We start from the raw sequence: 18,135 nt of genomic DNA, 5'->3' as shown, positions 1-18,135 counted from the left end.
CATGTTTTAAATCTCTTCTTACATCTTAAGATCTGGCAAATTTTTGAGGGTGATCTCCTGTGAGAGTGGTCAATGTATCTGATGGAGATTTGTCTCTGCAGGATTGTTAAAGGATGTTCTTAAGGATGTTCTTGTGTCTTACTGCCTGTTTCCACTTACAGCACACTCAAGTGAAACGCCAGCGCTCTCCAAATGCAGTCATCCTTCCCCAGAAAAGGAGGAAAACCAAGGTTGTCTGTCTGTCCTAGACTTTCTAGTGTCCTAGTGGTTCTAAATTGATAACAAATAAATGATAGCTATATGTCTTCCACCCCTCAGGCCTCTACCTCAGATGCAGACGACACGTTCACAAGACCATCAGCCACCATCCCTGATTCTGAGCTGCCTCCGGTCTCAAATACAGCCCACAATCTTCGACCCTCTACTGTTGCACCTCGGCCAGACAGCCCTCTAAAGATCCACAACCGCTCAGTAGAAGAGTATCAGCAGGTGTACCATGAAGTGGTTGATGATATGCTGAGGTCAGTGTGGATCAAACCCCTTTTGTCCCCCGCCCGACAAAAAAAATGGCTTAAAACTTTCTATTTCTTCTGTTCCTCACAGAGACGAGAACGGACAGCTCCATCCATACAGTTTGGAGCTGGGACGCCTCATAAAGAAGAAGCTATGGGAGAGACTGAACCGTCCCACCATGATTATGTCTACTGATGAAGACGGCCGCCTTCACGTGGACGTGACTTACGGAGTTGAAGAGTGTCCTCCTGAATTTAATGTGGATACTACAAAAGAACCCGAGTGCTGAGCTGAACAGCTCAGAGAAACAGTGAAAGAAATGAGAACAGTTACTGAGTCTGTGTAAATAAGCTTTAAATAATCTGTAAATAAAACTTTTAAATAAATTCATTAGTGACAAAATCATCTGCAGGACTCAAATTGCTGAGGCACCACCCCTCAGCTCCACCTTCACACTTTGCATTCACCGTAATACTGTCTGCCCACTCGGATAAAAGCCTCTTGCTCCTACAGCCTCCATCCTCTTCTAGAAGTTCTTGCAAAAAACTAAAAAAAACTAAATGTAACCAGAGTAAAGCAATCTCTCTCTCTTCTTATCTCAGAAAGAGCTGTCGTAAAGCTTCTCACCTTTCAATTCATCTGTGCATCCAGCCTTTACATTACTCCCAAAATGTTGCCACAGTTGGCTATCACAGTCAATGAAAACTGTGCTTATGGTCAATCTCATAAAAAACTGTAGTTGTGTTCATATACAGGTGTGTCCCTCTACCCTTAACAATGACTTAAGCTGGGAAAGCTGAGAGGTCAGCAGGCATTTTCTGTTGAAAAGTTGAAAGTGATGCAAAAAATAAAGAAGAAGTTAGAGGAAAAATAAAGATATTTTGAATGCCAGTCACAGCATTTTAAAGAATCATTCCAGTCTTTTCAAAATCTTGTTTCTTCCCAGGTTTTCTCAGATTCTTGCTGCAGACAGACAAATGGACACCTGTCCATTCTTAAGATGAAGATATCACCATAAGATGAAGTAACACAAGATGTCATAGTTTGACTGTCTTCTCAAGATATGTCACTATACTCTGAGCTGACCCATTGATGTTAATGATTCATCAAACACATCCATCAACACCAACGCCCATGTGAACACTCATAGCTACAACTGGAAACCGTTGGTTGAGTCATTGGCCTGATAACCGCCTTCGTTTGACCTCTTAACCTGACAAATATTTGCTGAATTGATGATTTCCATGTCAGGTTTTGCACAATTGCCTTTACTTATACTTCTTTTCGTTTTGCACAGAAAGATTTGACCTTTAGTTGTTAAACATTGGACTGAGCACATACAGACATACACAGCAGAGTGTAAAGTGTCTGTGCATCTTTAGGTGTGTTTGCTGAAAAAGTAGTTTGACCAAATAACTGTAGTTCTGTGTTTCTGTCCTTCTGTGTATGTGCTTTCGTGTCTATTCCATTTATGTAGGAGACAAGAGGAAAAATGCCCATTAAGATTTTGCTACATGCACTAATGTCACGCAACACAGGGATGATGTGTAGTGTAAAACAGACTAACACTGGGTCTCATTTGTTTGGTGTCTCTTGGCTGTTCACAGGTCACTTTTTCTAAAGACTCTAAACTTGATACATGTAAGCTTTAGACTTTTAATACGTCAAAGAATTGCTTTTGTATTAACTTTGACGTGAGTCTAATTAGACTTAAGCAGGTTGTGTCTGATCTAATGAAAAGACAAACATCCTTTTTTTGTTTGTTTACTGATAAAGAATAAGGAGTATCCTCAGCTACAAGGAGTATTGGCAGGATAAGGTCAAAGGTCTCTCGATCACACAGTCACACAGTATTTCATTGTTTTGTCATATGAAGCAACACCAACACCTGTTCTAACTACATCATAGGTAGATTTGGAAACCCTGAGTTGCCTTAAAAACCTGATAACCACTTTCGTGTGACCTCTTGACCTGATCAGAATTGACTAAAATGATGATTTTCATGTATTCACTTTTATTTTGCACAGAAAGATTTGACCTTTAGTTGCTGGACCAAGCAGATTTACATTTTATACACAGACACACACACAGACAAGAACTGCTGTGTGTGAGTCTGATGTTGCTGTTGTAACTATGATGCTTACAGGGAACTAGTTTAAAGGGGCATTTTCAAGGCTAGTCATAAATCTTCAGTCAATAACAACCCACCAGGCTGTGCTGTGAGGTAGCAGTGAGAACAATGAGAACACCTGAGCGTAAAAAGGAAGTACTTTTTGTTTCTGTGAAATAGCTCCAAGCCAGTAGGACTCTGTCTTAACCTGCTTTGGTTTTATGTTTCATTCTGGAGGCATGTGGGTTTTAAACGGCATAAAGTACAGTCTTCCATGGAAAGCTGAACTGACTGACGAATGTCGGTTGGAAAGAATTTACACATCGGCCAACCTCACTGGGTGTCTCACTGCCTCCATCAGGATTTTGGTGGATGAGCCTAACAGAAAGAAGTTTAAACTCAAATAGCAAAGAAAAATAACACATCGGTCTGTGATGGATTGTAATTAATGATGTAATATAAAAGAGGTCACCTAAACACATGAGATATCAATGGAAAGCCCAGGATGTCCTGGACTTAGTACATCGGGACTTAGCAGGATAGCTTAAATAAGTCAAAAGATATAGACCAAAAACAAATGTCCATTACAGAGGACATAAATGGAAAAGTTGGTTCTTAGGAGGATATAACACATCAAAGTTCTCATTACCCATTCTCATATTTACATAACATTTATAATCTTTATAAACATTTGACTCTGTGGCCTCCTTTCAGTGGTCACTCCCCTTGTATGTTTGTCCTCTGTTTTGCGTATCTCCTGATATAAGCAGCACCTTTCCCTGCTCTGAATTGCATTCTTTCTCCTGTTCAGTCACGTAGAGCTCCTGGTGTTTCATCTCTACAGCCTAATACAACAGAAAGGCATCTTTCAGGTAACACAAAAACCCTAAAGTGTTGTGTTTTTAAGTTGTGTTTGGTTGTAATGAGATCAGTGAAGAACAGCTTTTTATTTTTGCAGAATACATCTTAGCTTTTGATTTTCAAGTAGTCAAAGACTTGCTTTTGTATAAACGTTGACTCCAGTGTTATAAAACTTAATCAGGTTCCTTTTGCCTTACTGAGTAGACAGACATCTCTTATGTGTTAAGGTTGACCTATGTACTCCTTCAGGAGAATGCACCTCAGAATATGGAGGAAGAAACATGTTTATTACATTAACACAGACTCACACACAACAATACACACAACTCTGTTCTTAATTTTGTAACTGTGGAAATAGTTTGGGAAGTATTTTATTTCCAAAGAGAGGCATTTTCAAGGCTATTCATAAATCTTGTGTAAATAACAATAGTGAGGTAAATAACAGTGAGGCAGCAGTGACAATCACCTGAGTCTGAAGGGGTACTTGTTTCTGTGAAAATGCTCCAAACCAGTAGGACCCTGTCTCAACTTTCATTGTGTGTTATATTCACAATTGCCACTGTAACCAAATAATAATGGATTGGATTTATATAGCGCTTTTCAAGGCACCCAAAGCGCTTTACAATACCACTATTCATTCACTCTCACATTCATACACTGGTGGAGGCAGCTACAGTTGTAGCCACAGCTGCCCTGGGGCAGACTGACAGAAGCGAGGCTGCCATATCGCGCCATCGGCCCCTCTGGCCAACACCAGTAGGCAAGTAGGGTAAAGTGTCTTGCCCAAGGACACAACGACCAGGACAGAGAGCCCAGGGATCGAACCGGCGACCTTCCGGTTACAGATGCGATTTCCAACCCCCTGAGTCGCCCACAAAATTAAACAAAATTAAAGTTAAAAACCAAAATGTCTCTTCCAGCGAACATTAAAAAAAAATCTTCGATGTAATGTTAAGTCTTTTGTGTGATTTGGTGCTTCTCAAATTAATTAATGAATAATCCAAAAAGTAGCGATATTAATGCTAAAAAAAAACAAAACAAGAAAAGAAAGAAAAATATTTCCTCCAAACAAAGCTTCTAAATTTTAAATGCGCAAATCAGTCCGTGCATGATTACATTGCTCCGCCCATCAAAAAGTCGACTGCGCGATATCGCCTCATTTATTGGAATGACGCATGTCGGTTGAAAACATTTACATATCGGCCAACCATACTGTCTGTCTCACTGCCTTTATCAAGATTTTGGTGGATGAGTGTAATAAAGTTTCTGGCCACACTCTTTACTCCCTCATCTAAAACTGGATGCTGGCCTTACAGAAAGAAGGCAGACACAAGTTGGAATATAATTAAGGACATTTAGACATCTAATGTATTTGGGTATGCAAAATGAGGTACTTTTACTGTTTTCATTGCACATTTGCAGCTTGGTCCAGAAACTGAACTCCTGGTCAGTTACTAGGACCATACTGCCAAATTCACCTGCTTCTTGGAAGATTTTCTTTCCTTCCCTGCTAACCCCGAAGTAGCTGTGACACACTTCCTTTCTTCATTTTTTCAGTGGAAATACATTTTAAAACAATGATCTTTGCCAATTTGCAGAGAACACGTCATATTCTGATTAAACATTCATTTATGGTCACTTTTTGCACCAGTGGTGATAAAAGGAGCTGTGTCTTATCAGTGGTCCCTCCCCTTGCTTTTTCCTCCTTAGCACATAACCTTGTATAACCAGCTCCATTCTCTGCTTTCATTTTTATTCTTTCTCCTGTCCTGTCACGTAGAGTGTGTTTCTCTTAAACTGTTGGGCCACAGCGTAATACCACAGAAGGAAACTTTCAGCTATTTGGCTGTAATGAGATTAAACCTGATGTGTTAACAACTTCCTCTTTCTGCATCCTAACCTTATTCATCAGTCTACAGAGTGTAAATCCTCTACACTATGTCATCTAACCAATCATTCAAAAACCAACATGAAGAGGCCTACGCCTCCCTGATGAAAGGCCTGAAGGAGCTGGACCTACAAGGACCCTATGTTCCCAGTGACCTGGTCCTGATCGGAGACCATGCCTTTCCTGTAGCAATGAACAGTCGAGGTCAGGTGCTGATGGCTGCCTCTCTGTACGGCAGTGGAAGGATTGTGGTCCTGGGTCATGAGGGCTACTTGACAACCTTTCCTGCTCTGGTAGAAAATGCTGTGACCTGGCTGAGAGGTGATGGATCTGATAACCTCTCTGTAAGGGTGCACAGAAAAGTCAGTGCAGTTGCTGATAACCTCCAAAAACCCAGCTTCCAAGTAGAAGTTGTGGGAGCTTTCAGTGACAGACTGGGAGTTGGTGTTTATGTGACCGATGCCTACAGTGTGGGCTCAGACCCAACAGAGCTGGTGGCGTTTCTGAAAGCTGGAGGAGGGGTGCTGATAGCTGGGCAGGCGTGGCATTGGGCTGCAACTCACCCCAAAGAGAACACACTGCATCAGTTTGATGGGAATAAAGTGGCAGGAGTGGCAGGAATCTACTTCACTGAGCGTTATGGTGAGGCGGAGAACCTGCCCGTCTACCCTCAGATCCCGTCCTCCTGGAAGTCATTAGCGTGAGTATTCTATATAGCTCTGTTTTACTGCACGTTTACAAAAGTTCCACTTTCCATATAATAACTTTAAATTTTGTGTGACCTTTTGAGCTTTTGAAAACAGTTTTTCTCTCATTGAAAGATTCTTCCTAAGGTTAAATTTGGGACTGATACCATTTCTTTATTAGCTAATTTAATTTATATTGGGATCTTCCCCTCCCAGCATTCCTGGATCTTGGATGAGGGGAGGATCATCCACAAAAGTCCATCAAAGGACTTAGTTTGTGTGTGTGTGTGTGTGTGTGTGTGTGTGTGTGTGTGTGTGTGTGTGTGTGTGTGTGTGTGTGTGTGTGTGTGTGACTCTATCTTTTCAGAAAAGTCAGTTTATGTCATGTTCCTGGGTCGAGCGACCCAGTGTTTGAGTTTTATGTATCTTTTGTATTCATTTGTGCCCTAGTTTAGCTCATCCAGTTTATTTTGAGATTGCTGTTTAGTCCTTTGTTCCTTAGTTGTTTATGTCATCTCCCCCTGTACTAAGTCTCCCTGGTTCATGCGTCATGTCTGCGTGGTTATGTTTACTTCATGTCATGTCTAATCTCCATGTTTCCTGTTTTTTCCTTTGAAAGTCTGTATTCAATGTCAGTGTATTCAGTTTCACTTCTCCTGTCCTGTCGTTTGGTTCATGTGTGTCATGCTGTGCTCCCATGTGTGGCCACTTCCCCTGATCATCCCTCATGTGTATTTAGTCTCTGGCTGTGTCCCAATTCAGGGTCTGTACGCTTGAAGTACGCATTTTAAATGCAGTTAAGTCACCGCCACGCAACGACGGCTGTCCCAACCCAAGTGTACTTCAAATGCATACTCCAAATGCTCCGTCGATTTCCCCAAATATCAAGCATGGTCCGGTGCACGCTTCGTGGTCCCATATATCCCACAATTCATAGCGCGGCGGTGGGTGTGGAGAAATTTGCCTCAAAATACGGCAGAATGGAGCGGTCGGAGAGGTTTTTTTTTTTTTTCCAAACTTCATTGAAATTATAAAGCGAACAGTCAGTCATTCCAGTTCAGTTTGTACAGTAGACATACAAGGCAAATAAGAGTAACAATATACAGTACAATGAAATAAGAAGGATAAATAAATAAAGGGAAAAAAAAGAAAAAAGACAAAAAGGGGGGGAATGTGACAGACTTCATAACAACTTTGTACTTGAAAGTTGTGACAGCTCATTCGTTAAACATTTCTGAATTAATTTCAATCAATAATAAACCTTTTTTATTGGAAGTTAGAGTAAGAGAGTTTAAGTAATATTCAATTTCAATCAAAAACAAATTAAATGATGGGGTTGAGTTTTGAAATTTACATTTATGTATATGGAATTTCCCTAATAAGATGGAGCGGCCGAAGAGTGAACTGTCAAAAGTACTGAATATGACATCACTTATTTATGTGCGAATGTTTAATAATTAAAGTCAGTCATATATCCACAAACACAACAAGCTGAAAGTCAGTGATATATGTATATGTGTGTATATATATATATATGTGTGTGTGTGTGTGTGTATATCTATATATATATATCTATATATATCTATATATAGATATATATAGATATATATATAAAAACACCCAGCACGCCCCTGCGGGCGGTTTATCCTTCAAGCTCGGGTCCTCTATCAGAGGCCTGGGAGCTTGAGGGTACTGCGCAGTATCTTAGCTGTTCCCAGGACTGCGCTCTTCTGGACAGAGATTTCCGATGTTGTTCCCGGGATCTGCTGGAGCCACTCGCCTAGCTTGGGAGTCACCGCACCTAGTGCTCCGATTACCACTGGGACCACCGTTACCTTCACCCTCCACATCCTCTCGAGCTCTTCTCTGAGCCCTTGGTATTTCTCCAGCTTCTCGTGTTCCTTCTTCCTGATATTGCTGTCATTCGGAACCGCTACATCGATCACTACGGCCGTCTTCTTCTGTTTGTCTACCACCACTATGTCCGGTTGGTTAGCCACCACCATTTTGTCCGTCTGTATCTGGAAGTCCCACAGGATCTTAGCTCGGTCATTCTCCACCACCCTTGGGGGCATCTCCCATTTTGACCTCGGGACTTCCAGGTTATACTCGGCACAGATGTTCCTGTACACTATGCCGGCCACTTGGTTATGGCGTTCCATGTATGCCTTGCCTGCTAGCATCTTGCACCCTGCTGTTATGTGCTGGATTGTCTCTGGGGCATCTTTACACAGCCTGCACCTGGGGTCTTGCCTGGTGTGATAGACCCCGGCCTCTATGGATCTTGTGCTCAGAGCTTGTTCTTGTGCTGCCATGATTAGTGCCTCTGTGCTGTCTTTCAGTCCAGCTTTGTCCAGCCACTGGTAGGATTTCTGGATATCAGCCACCTCCTCTATCTGCCGGTGGTACATACCATGCAGGGGTCTGTCCTTCCATGATGGTTCCTTGTCTCCCTCCTCTTTCTTGGGTTTCTGCTGCCTGAGGTATTCACTGAGCACTCGGTCAGTTGGGGCCATCTTCCCAATGTATTCTTGGATGTTCGTTGTCTCTTCCTGGACTGTGGTGCTGACACTCACCAGTCCCCGGCCCCCTTCCTTCCGCTTAGCGTACAGCCTCAGGGTGCTGGACTTGGGGTGAAACCCTCCATGCATGGTAAGGAGCTTTCTTGTCTTTATGTCAGTGGCTTCTATCTCCTCCTTTGGCCAGCCTATTACCCCAGCAGGGTACCTGATCACGGGCAGGGCGTACGTGTTGATGGCCTGGATCTTGTTCTTACCATTCAGCTGACTCCTCAGGACTTGCCTGACCCTCTGCAGGTACTTGGTGGTTGCAGCTTTTCTAGCGGCCTCTTCATGGTTCCCATTCGCCTGCGGGATCCCCAGGTACTTGTAACTGTCCTCTATGTCTGCAATGTTGCCTTCTGGTAGTTTGATCCCCTCAGTTCTGACTACCTTCCCTCTCTTTGTTACCATCCGACTACACTTCTCCAGTCCGAACGACATTCCAATGTCATTGCTGTATATCCTGGTAGTGTGGATCAGTGAATCGATGTCTCGTTCACTCTTGGCATACAGCTTGATGTCATCCATGTACAGGAGGTGGCTGACAACTGCTCCGTTCCGTAGTCGGTATCCGTAGCCAGTCTTGTTAATGATCTCACTGAGGGGGTTCAGGCCTATGCAGAACAGCAGTGGGGACAGAGCATCTCCTTGGTAGATCCCGCACTTGATGGTGACTTGTGATATGGGCTTGAGGTTGGCCTCTAGTGTTGTACGCCACATCCCCATTGAGTTCCTGATGAAGGCTCTTAGGGTCCCATTGATCTTGTACAATTCTAGGCATTCCAGTATCCAGCTGTGGGGCATTGAGTCATAGGCCTTCTTGTAATCAATCCAGGCAGTGCACAGGTTGGTCTTGCAGTCTCGGCTGATTGTTCTGTCTACCAGTAGCTGGTGGTATTCTTGCCAATTCCTTTCTGTGTCCCGCTCATGTATTGACCCATGTGCCTGTTCATCTTAGCCGATATGATGCCTGACAGGAGCTTCCATGTAGTACTGAGGCAGGTTATTGGTCGGTAGTTGGAGGGGACCGGTCCCTTCTTGGGGTCCTTGGGGATCAGGACCGTCCGACCTTCGGTTAGCCATTCCGGGTGTCTCTCGTTAACTAGCAGCTGGTTCATTTGTGCTGCCAGACGCTCGTGGAGTGCAGTCAGCTTCTTTAGCCAGTAGGCGTGAACCATGTCGGGCCCTGGTGCTGTCCAACTCTTCATACTGGAGACCCTTTCTTGGATATCTGCCATTGTGATGGTTACTGGACCCTGTTCAGGGAGGTCGCTGTGGTCTGCCCTCAGATCCACTAGCCACTGAGCATTGCCGTTATGGGTTGCGTCCTTCTCCCATATGCTCTTCCAGTATTGCTCCGTCTCCAGCCTTGGTGGTGCTGTTCTCTTATTATTATTGTTCCCTTGCCACTGAGAGTACACCTTTGCTGGTTCTGTGGAGAACAGCTGGTTTATTCTCCTGCCTTCTATCTCTCTGGTGTACCTCCTCAAGCGGCTGGCCAAGGCTGTGAGTCTTTGCTTGCCATATGCCATATATATATATATATATATATATATATATATATATATATATATATATATATGGATGGATGGATAGATAGATGTAGATAGATATATCATAATAATCTGACAATACTATAATATTGGCCATATTATTTTTACATTATCACAGTGAGATGACTTTAGTCTCATGAACAACATTAACTAATTGTTATTTACTAACTAATCTTAAATGACTGTTCAGCACAGAAGTGAAGCCCAACAATCATGTTTTACAGTCCCGTGGTCTCAGCCTCAGATACTCAACTAATCAAAGTGATGTCATGACAAAAATGAATGACCAACAAAACATTTTTCTCCTTCATTTCTGTCAAACAATGCTGTATGTCACGTGTCTCGCGGTTAGTAACATGGTTGCTAGGCAACCTGAACAGCGCGACGAAGCGTATACCGTCCCATTTCACAAGCCTCTCACTTCCGCACTTCTCGTACTTATAGTACGCACCGTACGTAGTACGCGTAGTGCGCGTACTTCAAGCGTGCAGACCCTGAATTGGGACACAGCCTCTGTGTTTCATACAGTCTGTGTCACGTCGTCTGTGTTCCCACCCTCCATGTCCTCCCGGCCAGTCTGTACATCATCGTCATTTGACCTTAGAACTGAAGAAGCTTCTCGGATGAGAGGTGAAACGTCTTCAAGTAACTTAAAGAAGTCCAGACGCTTTTCTTTGCAAGCTCCTTTGATCATCGTCATGGTTTTCTGAGTCTCCTTAGTTTATCAGTATCTGTTTCCCAGTTTAGTTTAGGTTCAGTTTAGTCACGGTGTTTCTGCTTTGTGTTGAGACCTGTCATCAGCCACAATAAAGGCTCGCTTTCAGTTTAAGTTTACTTCGGTCTACTCTCTTGTGTTCGCACCTGGGTCCACCACACACACCCCCGCACGGTCTGTCCCCTCAGATCGTGACAGTTTATTTTTACAGAGTTTATATAGTTTTCACAAATAGGTTAATTTACAAACCACTGATTTTTTTTTATATGAAGAAATGTGTACAATTATTCTTAAATCACTTTAATTCTGCACATGTCACTTTTCTATTCCACTTTTCAAATACAGGACAGGCAGGGATTTCAAGGATGACTTGGGGTTCTTACTCCAGGGGGTTTCAGAATTCAACCTCCCCTCTGAGTATCTGTGTTCTGAGGTTCTAGTCCACAGCCCACTAGCCTTTCCCATCGGGACTACAGAAGATGGACGACCATTCCTGGCAGGAGCCTACTATGGGCGAGGACGAGTCCTTGTGGTTACACATGAAAGATGTCTTGAAGTTGAGGTAGAGTCAACATTAAATGTTAGTCATAAAATTTCAAAGTCAAAATCTTAGTTAGGTATTAGACCTCAGGATGATTGAAGTGAAATGTGTGCTGATTGGACTTGTCTTTGATATATCACCAAATCCATGACTTCCTTTGCTGCTGCTTTCCTTTGATTTTAGAGTATGGCTCCATTTTGGAGAAACGCCATTCACTGGTTGGATGAAGGGCGCAGAGGGGTTGTTGGTGTCATGGTGGATCCTGCACTCAAAGTTCTGAGTGAGTCTGGGCTGAAGTGCGAGAAGACAAACTTCAGGAAAGACCTCAGCGTGTTTGTGTGTACAGCGTATATCACTGAGCATTTGGAGGAAATTCAAAACTTTGTGGCAGAGGGAGGAGGCCTGCTGATTGGAGGACATGCCTGGTACTGGGCGCAGACACATGCTGGGCAAAATCCACTTACAGATTTCTCAGGTATGAAAATGCACCACAAGGGTTTCAAAATATACAGAGTAGAAATACCGGTAGTGTTCTTATTTTCCACCTAATTGTCCATGTGTAAAATGTGTTGTATACATGCAGTGCTGTAACAGACTTATACATTATAAGGTGTGATATGTTGTGATAAGTCAAGGATCAAAAAGGAGTCTTCTCATTAGTGGACAAAAACAAAGTCAAGACATTTCCAACCACATGACTCAAAGTCAAACTGGCTTTACTTTTTTTCAGGGAACAAGATCCTGAACCAAATGGGATTGAGCCTGTTAGGAGAAACAATCCGTGCAGGAACATACAAAGCCTTTGTACCCAGCTGGCCGATTAAAGATACTTACCACTTCCGCCACCTTCTACACCGCTTTGCTGCCCATGTGACTACAGGTGTAGAACTTAGCAAGCATGAGGAGGGATGTCTTAAAAAGCTGGGCAATGACTGTGATGCTTATTTGCGCACAAAGGCACGTGGCTGCTTCTATTACACTCAAGTGTTGGCTGCACTCACTGATATGTTAAAGAGGTCAGGCCTGCCACAGGTGAGTAGAGAAAAAACATTTGAACAGCACAGACTAGTGCACTGATGATTATATGGCAGCTGTTAACCACTAAGATGTTACACTAATATGTTCTTCTTTCAAGGTGAGTGACAGCTGCCCTGCAAAGACGCCAAAAGACCATCTACTCCTCAGTTTGGGATCACCTGTATATGAGTTTTGCCTAAATCCTGAGGCCCTCCTGCCCTACCTCATCAAGGATAGGCCACTGATGCCAGACGTCTATAACCACAGGCTCAAGATCGATGTTACCACAGCAGGTCAGATTTCATGTTTGTGGACAAATGTGTCAACTGTGAATATGTCACAACCAGTGTGCAAGCCACACTTAAACACAAAACTTAGTGGGTCAGATTCAGTGAGTTTATTTACAGTCCAAGTGATTTGATAACTGCTTACAAAATCTTCAAGCAAGAGAAAATCCACAGTTTCTATCTACTAAGTCTGTAGGAACTCGTAGTGTTCACTAGTCAAATCCCTAACTTCCGATCCCACATGACACAGAAACGGATTCTCCCCCACAAATTTCTCTCTCTCAGAGATAGACGCCCAGTGACACCTTTTTTTTCAAATTTGTGTGTGTGTGTGTGTGTGTGTGTGTGTGTGTGTGTGTGTGTGTGTGTGTGTGTGTGTGTGTGTTAGATGGGGAAGAGTGGATCAGCACTGGTCTCTACCTCTCTCCTTGTATGAGTACCTACATGGTGATGCCAACTGAGATTATCAACAAGGAGTGGAAGGTGAAACCTACAAAATTGTATAATTTAAAGGTCTTTCTCCTTCTGATGACACTACATGTTCATGAAAACCTCAAGTGAGGTTTGCATGACTCCTTTTTACCCTTTGTAACTGTAACAAGGTCCATTTGTAGTTGCAGCCATTTCAAAGATTGATGTAACGACCATGACATCACCCACAGGTGAAGCTCTGTTTTGAAGCTTTTGGGAGTGTTGAGTTATGCTGTGTTGTGCTGCGTGGCGTGCCGCAACAGCCCCTTAGGTTCTGCCTGTTTGCAGCAAAGGTTCATTCAATCTAAAGGACCAGCCCCACTTGATTTTTTTCTGTCATTTAACAGCTCAAACCATCCCTGAAATCTCTTACTTGATTGGACGATATTGACACAGGAAACTAATAGCACACCACAAGAAAGAAAATGTAATCATGACAACTGCTTTGTAAATCATTCCTGAATGCACTCTGTATTCAGGAATGGGGCTGTTTGCAAAGGCGACGGGTGTTGTAATTTGACGCTAAATCCAATAGATTTTCCATTTTATCTACAGATTCAGATAGGCTGTCAAACTGATGACCTACATGACAAGGATGAGCTGAAGAGACCACCACGTGTTCATGAGCGATTTCCTGTTACATCAGAGATGATGCATGTGTCCAACCTGTGGGGGGGGCTCATCTACCTGGTGGCCCCACCCAACACACAAGTGAAGGGGTTGGAGATCATAGTGCAGAAAGCTGTAACTGTTCCATATTACAAGTCTGGTAAGTCTGTGGTTTATAACAGTGCTGTGTACTTTATGTCCATGGAGTTAATGGAAGATATCTGATAAGTCTTAATCTTATTCACTTGGATCACCTTCATTCTGATCCCAAGTGTTTTCAATGGACGATGCAGGTGAAACAATTTCAGTTCAACATGTTGAAAGTTAAGTAAAGAAAAGTAAACAAAAATCTAGTTAACAGCTTAACCCTCTCGTCTAAAACAGTGTACAAGGTTTGCTTAATTCTTATTATTCAAAGCCTTCAGCTTTACACAAAAGCCTGTTTTAAAACTTTAAAGGCTGTTTGAAGGGTGTAATCAAATGCATATGTGACGCTGAAAAATTACAGAAATACAAAATACAGATACTATAGAAAATGTTTATATTTTTTAAAATGCAGTAATTCAAAGCATTTTAATAGATCTGCTCCTCTCTTTGTTCTTTTCAGGTGCAACAACTGCAGCTGAATGGTTAAAGCTGCGCACGGCTCCTGGGCCCTGGACAGAGTTGGAGTTTGAAAACATCGTCCTCACCGTACCATCACATGTTGTTCGGGGTCTGGAGCACCCCGAGGAGGTGGCTGCTCTCTGGGATGAAATCATGAGGGCCATTGCGGATCTGGCTGCCAAATCACACAAATTTCCCCACAAGGAGCGCTTTGTGACAGATGTGCAGATTTCTGCTGGTAAGTGCACTTTGACTCCCAAGGACATGAAACTAGTCCCAACTCACTGTGGATGACAAACAATTTAACTAAAACATCATGTTCATGCTCAGTGTGATACATTTTTATATTTGTTTTTGACTCTGTTGATGAGAGGATGCAAAGATTTCTAGAAAACAAAATATATATACAAAGAAAGGATGAGGAATATCAACTAAAGTAGAGACTACTGGATTACTCACATACAACAAGATCAAGATGATCTGGCAAAGGGTGGGATTTGGGAACTGACATGTGTCAATTCTGGTAGGTGAAAGAGGCAGGAAAACAAAATGTCATGTATTTTTCTTCTGTTAAGGCTGGATGCATTCAGGTTATCCCATCATGGCACACCATGCCTCAGCTGCTGAAGTAGTTGATGTTAAAAAAGGTAAACAACTGTGGGGCCCCATCCATGAACTTGGACACAACCAACAGAGAAGCTGCTGGGAGTTCCGACCACACACCACAGAGTGTACATGCAACCTGTGGTCAGTGTATGTGAATGAAGAGGTGCTGGGCATCAACAGAGCACAGGTAGAGCAAATCAAGTGTTTTTGACAGTCTCATTTGTTTTATATTAGTCAACATCAAGAAAACTCTTTTTGTATCCTATCACAGCACATCACATACCTTTTTCGCTGTGATCACATGATTTCATAACTACATAACATAAATAGATTTAAAACTCTTCTTTGTTTTACATCAATCATCATCAGAAAACTCATGACTGAGTTTGCTGTGATCACATGATTTAGCAACTATCTCATTCCATGTTCTTTCGTGCAGGCTCATGGTGATTTGACTTTAGCTAAACGAAAGAGTCGAGTAGAGGAGTACATCAAGGGAGGAAGGAAACTCAGTGACTGGAGTGTGTGGGTTGCCCTGGAAACATATCTGCAGGTGAGAAATTATAGAGAAATTTTGCTTGATCCGTAGTAAAGAAAACACTTGATATGAATACAGAGGTGGGTAGTAACTAGTTACATTTACTTGAGCAAGTTTTTGAAAAAACTTTGCTTTTAAAGTATACTCGACCCACCTCTGTATGAATAAGACTGAAAGTCCATATAGACTTGCAGACTTATAGTGAAGCTAACATTAAATGGTAACAGGTTCTAATGCTTTGGTCAAGAGATTATTGCTCCTAACATAAAAGACAGCTAATAGTTTGGCTTGTTGTTATAATTACCTTCTCTGTAGCTCCAGGAAAAGTTTGGCTGGGATGCCTTTAAGAAGGTTTTTGCTGCGTACCACCACATGAGAGACTTTCCTGATGACAATGACACAAAGATGAACCTGTATGCTGAGACTTTCTCGCAGACTGTGGGGATGAACCTGACCGGCTTCTTCAAGGCCTGGGGCTGGCCCATCAAAACAGCCACTGAGAGGAAACTGTCCCAGCTGCCTTATTGGAATGATCACCCCATGATCCAGTACAGATGAACTAAACATGACTGCGGAATAAAGAAATGTAACGAGTGAAACTTTAGTTCATTAAACGCTTTATATTAATCTTTTTATAACATTTATTGCATGCAGAGGAACGTTGTAGCTTTTTTCACAGTATTTGCACTGATCATTTGCTCCAAATTAGTACCCCTCCAATTTAACTAGATTTCTTTGAGTAAACTTGGACATTAACATGTCCTCTGTGCTTATTTTTATATCTGGGATTGTAAGAGAGGAGGGGAAGAACTGTAAGTTGGGTTGCAGTGTAGAGGAGCTAAATATTATTATTGCTGTTCCTCAAAGTGAAGATCTGTTGCCATAATGTCAAAACGGCTTAGCTCTGTGAATTATAAAAAGGTAATTATTTAGCATACACACAGATTGCAGCTAGACTGTGAGCTGTGGTTATGCTGTTGCTTTTTGGTTTAATCAGTAATCATGTTTTTAATGCAGCAAGTAGCATTTCAGTAAGTCTGTAAAATTCTGTAACCCATAATTATCACTCTGTAATAACCATGTAATGCTTTCACTGAACTTTGAACTTGTCAATCGCTATGGGACAACCTGGACTAATTTTTTTGCCTCTAAATTGAGAACTGATGCACACAATAAACAATAGTTGTATAATTAAGTCTGTCGTTTTTTTTTTGTTTGTTTGTTTTTTACTATATACACCTTCCTGCAACACAGGCTGTTTGTTTTTACTTTTCAGACATAATTATGATGAAGAAGCCATCATTCACAGCCTTGCTCCCAGTACTTACTACTTTGCATTTATTTCCTCTCACGCCCACGTCAACGTACTCTTGCCTTCCTTCGACATTGCTAGGTTGTGGATATGATAGAGTCGCAACATATGCTCATTAATCAACTATCTAAATTGCCACATTCTTGTCTTAGCAGGATCAATTTCTTTGCAAAACTACTCACTGGTGCCCGATGCTCAACCTCAAATGAAACAACTGCAGTTCAGATTTTCAGTATGTTAATTACGGTTGAACAAAAATGTTGCATAACAAACACAATCCTTTCATTTCATGGGGTGAAAAGTAATTGGACAAATTAAAGAACTGAAAATAAAATGTTCATTTCTAATACTTGGTTGAAAATGCTTTGCTGGTAATAACAGCCCGAAGTCTTGAGCTCATGGACATCACCAGATGCTGGGTTTCCTCCTTTTTAATGCTCTGTAAGGCCTTTATGCAGTGGCCTTGATTTATTAAACTCCTGACTTCCTTTGACTGCATGTTTTTGTCATTGTCCATCTATATAGTAAAACAACACCCAATCAATTTGACTTTTTTCCTAAACTGTGCTGGCTTTTCTTGGCAACTTAAGGATGGCTTGTTTTTCTGCATGGAGAGCTCTTTGGATTGCATTTTCTCTGGTCACAGTGAACTCTTCCAAATGCAAGCACCACATCTCAAATCAGCTACAGGACTTTTGTCTGCTTAACTGATAATGACATAATGAAGGAACTGCCCACACCTGCATTTGAGTCAATTGTTCAACTACTACTGTTCCCTTCAAAAATAGGGCGGCACATGTTAAGGAGCTAAAACTCTTAAACCCTTCATCCAATCTGAATGTGGACGCTGAGAGTCTGTATATTATGTCCATTATATAACTATAATTGGCATATGTTGCAGTGAACAGGTAATAAAAAAAACTTGTGTCAGTGTCGAAAAATATATGTACCTAACAGTATGTATATGAAGAGCCTCAGCTGGGCTCAGGCAGTTTGAATCATTCATAAGTCTGTGATTGTATCATTATTTCCTCTTCTTTTTTGTCATAGTTTTTTCTTTTTTTTAAATGAGTACAGTCTCCCAAACAGAGGGTCATCCCTGACCTGACCTGAAGTATTTCAGCTGTGCAAGAAACTCAGTATTGGAACATGTGGGTGGCCCCAAAGACACATGAAGCCCAGTGAGCTGGGACTCGTGGATCCTCCAGGCATTCTGGTTCAGCTTGGGATTCTGAGGAACCACATTCGTCTGGGTGGCATT

General features: G+C 42.1%; 1 protein-coding gene across 1 annotated transcript; it reads left to right on the top strand.

The window, feature by feature from the left end:
• The first annotated feature begins 5,422 nt into the window (after positions 1–5,422).
• LOC146618385 (TRPM8 channel-associated factor homolog) lies at positions 5,423–16,120 on the top strand. The gene is made up of 11 exons (XM_085371500.1): positions 5,423–6,072; positions 11,233–11,449; positions 11,612–11,903; positions 12,159–12,460; positions 12,564–12,738; positions 13,121–13,215; positions 13,759–13,972; positions 14,420–14,656; positions 14,994–15,211; positions 15,464–15,577; positions 15,878–16,120. The coding sequence occupies exons 1-11, from the start codon at positions 5,423–5,425 to the stop codon at positions 16,118–16,120; spliced, it is 2,757 nt and encodes a 918-aa protein (XP_085227626.1).
• The last annotated feature ends 2,015 nt before the right edge of the window (positions 16,121–18,135 follow it).

Source organism: Diplotaxodon limnothrissa, linkage group LG14 (assembly GCF_057381915.1).
Source record: "Diplotaxodon limnothrissa isolate DT_005_m linkage group LG14, D_limnothrissa_male_GT1.1, whole genome shotgun sequence".
NCBI classification, from domain to species: Eukaryota; Metazoa; Chordata; class Actinopteri; order Cichliformes; family Cichlidae; genus Diplotaxodon; species Diplotaxodon limnothrissa.
Note: the sequence above shows the minus strand (reverse complement) of the source record. Positions and strands in the feature narration are given on the sequence as shown.

Coding starts and splice junctions, on each gene's coding strand:
- LOC146618385 (XM_085371500.1), top strand. CDS start 5,423: ATGTCATCTAACCAATCATTCAAAAACCAACATGAAGAGGCCTACGCC. Junction 6,073..11,232: donor TCCTCCTGGAAGTCATTAGC/GTGAGTATTCTA, acceptor TTTCAAATACAG/GACAGGCAGGGATTTCAAGG. Junction 11,904..12,158: donor TCCACTTACAGATTTCTCAG/GTATGAAAATGC, acceptor ACTTTTTTTCAG/GGAACAAGATCCTGAACCAA.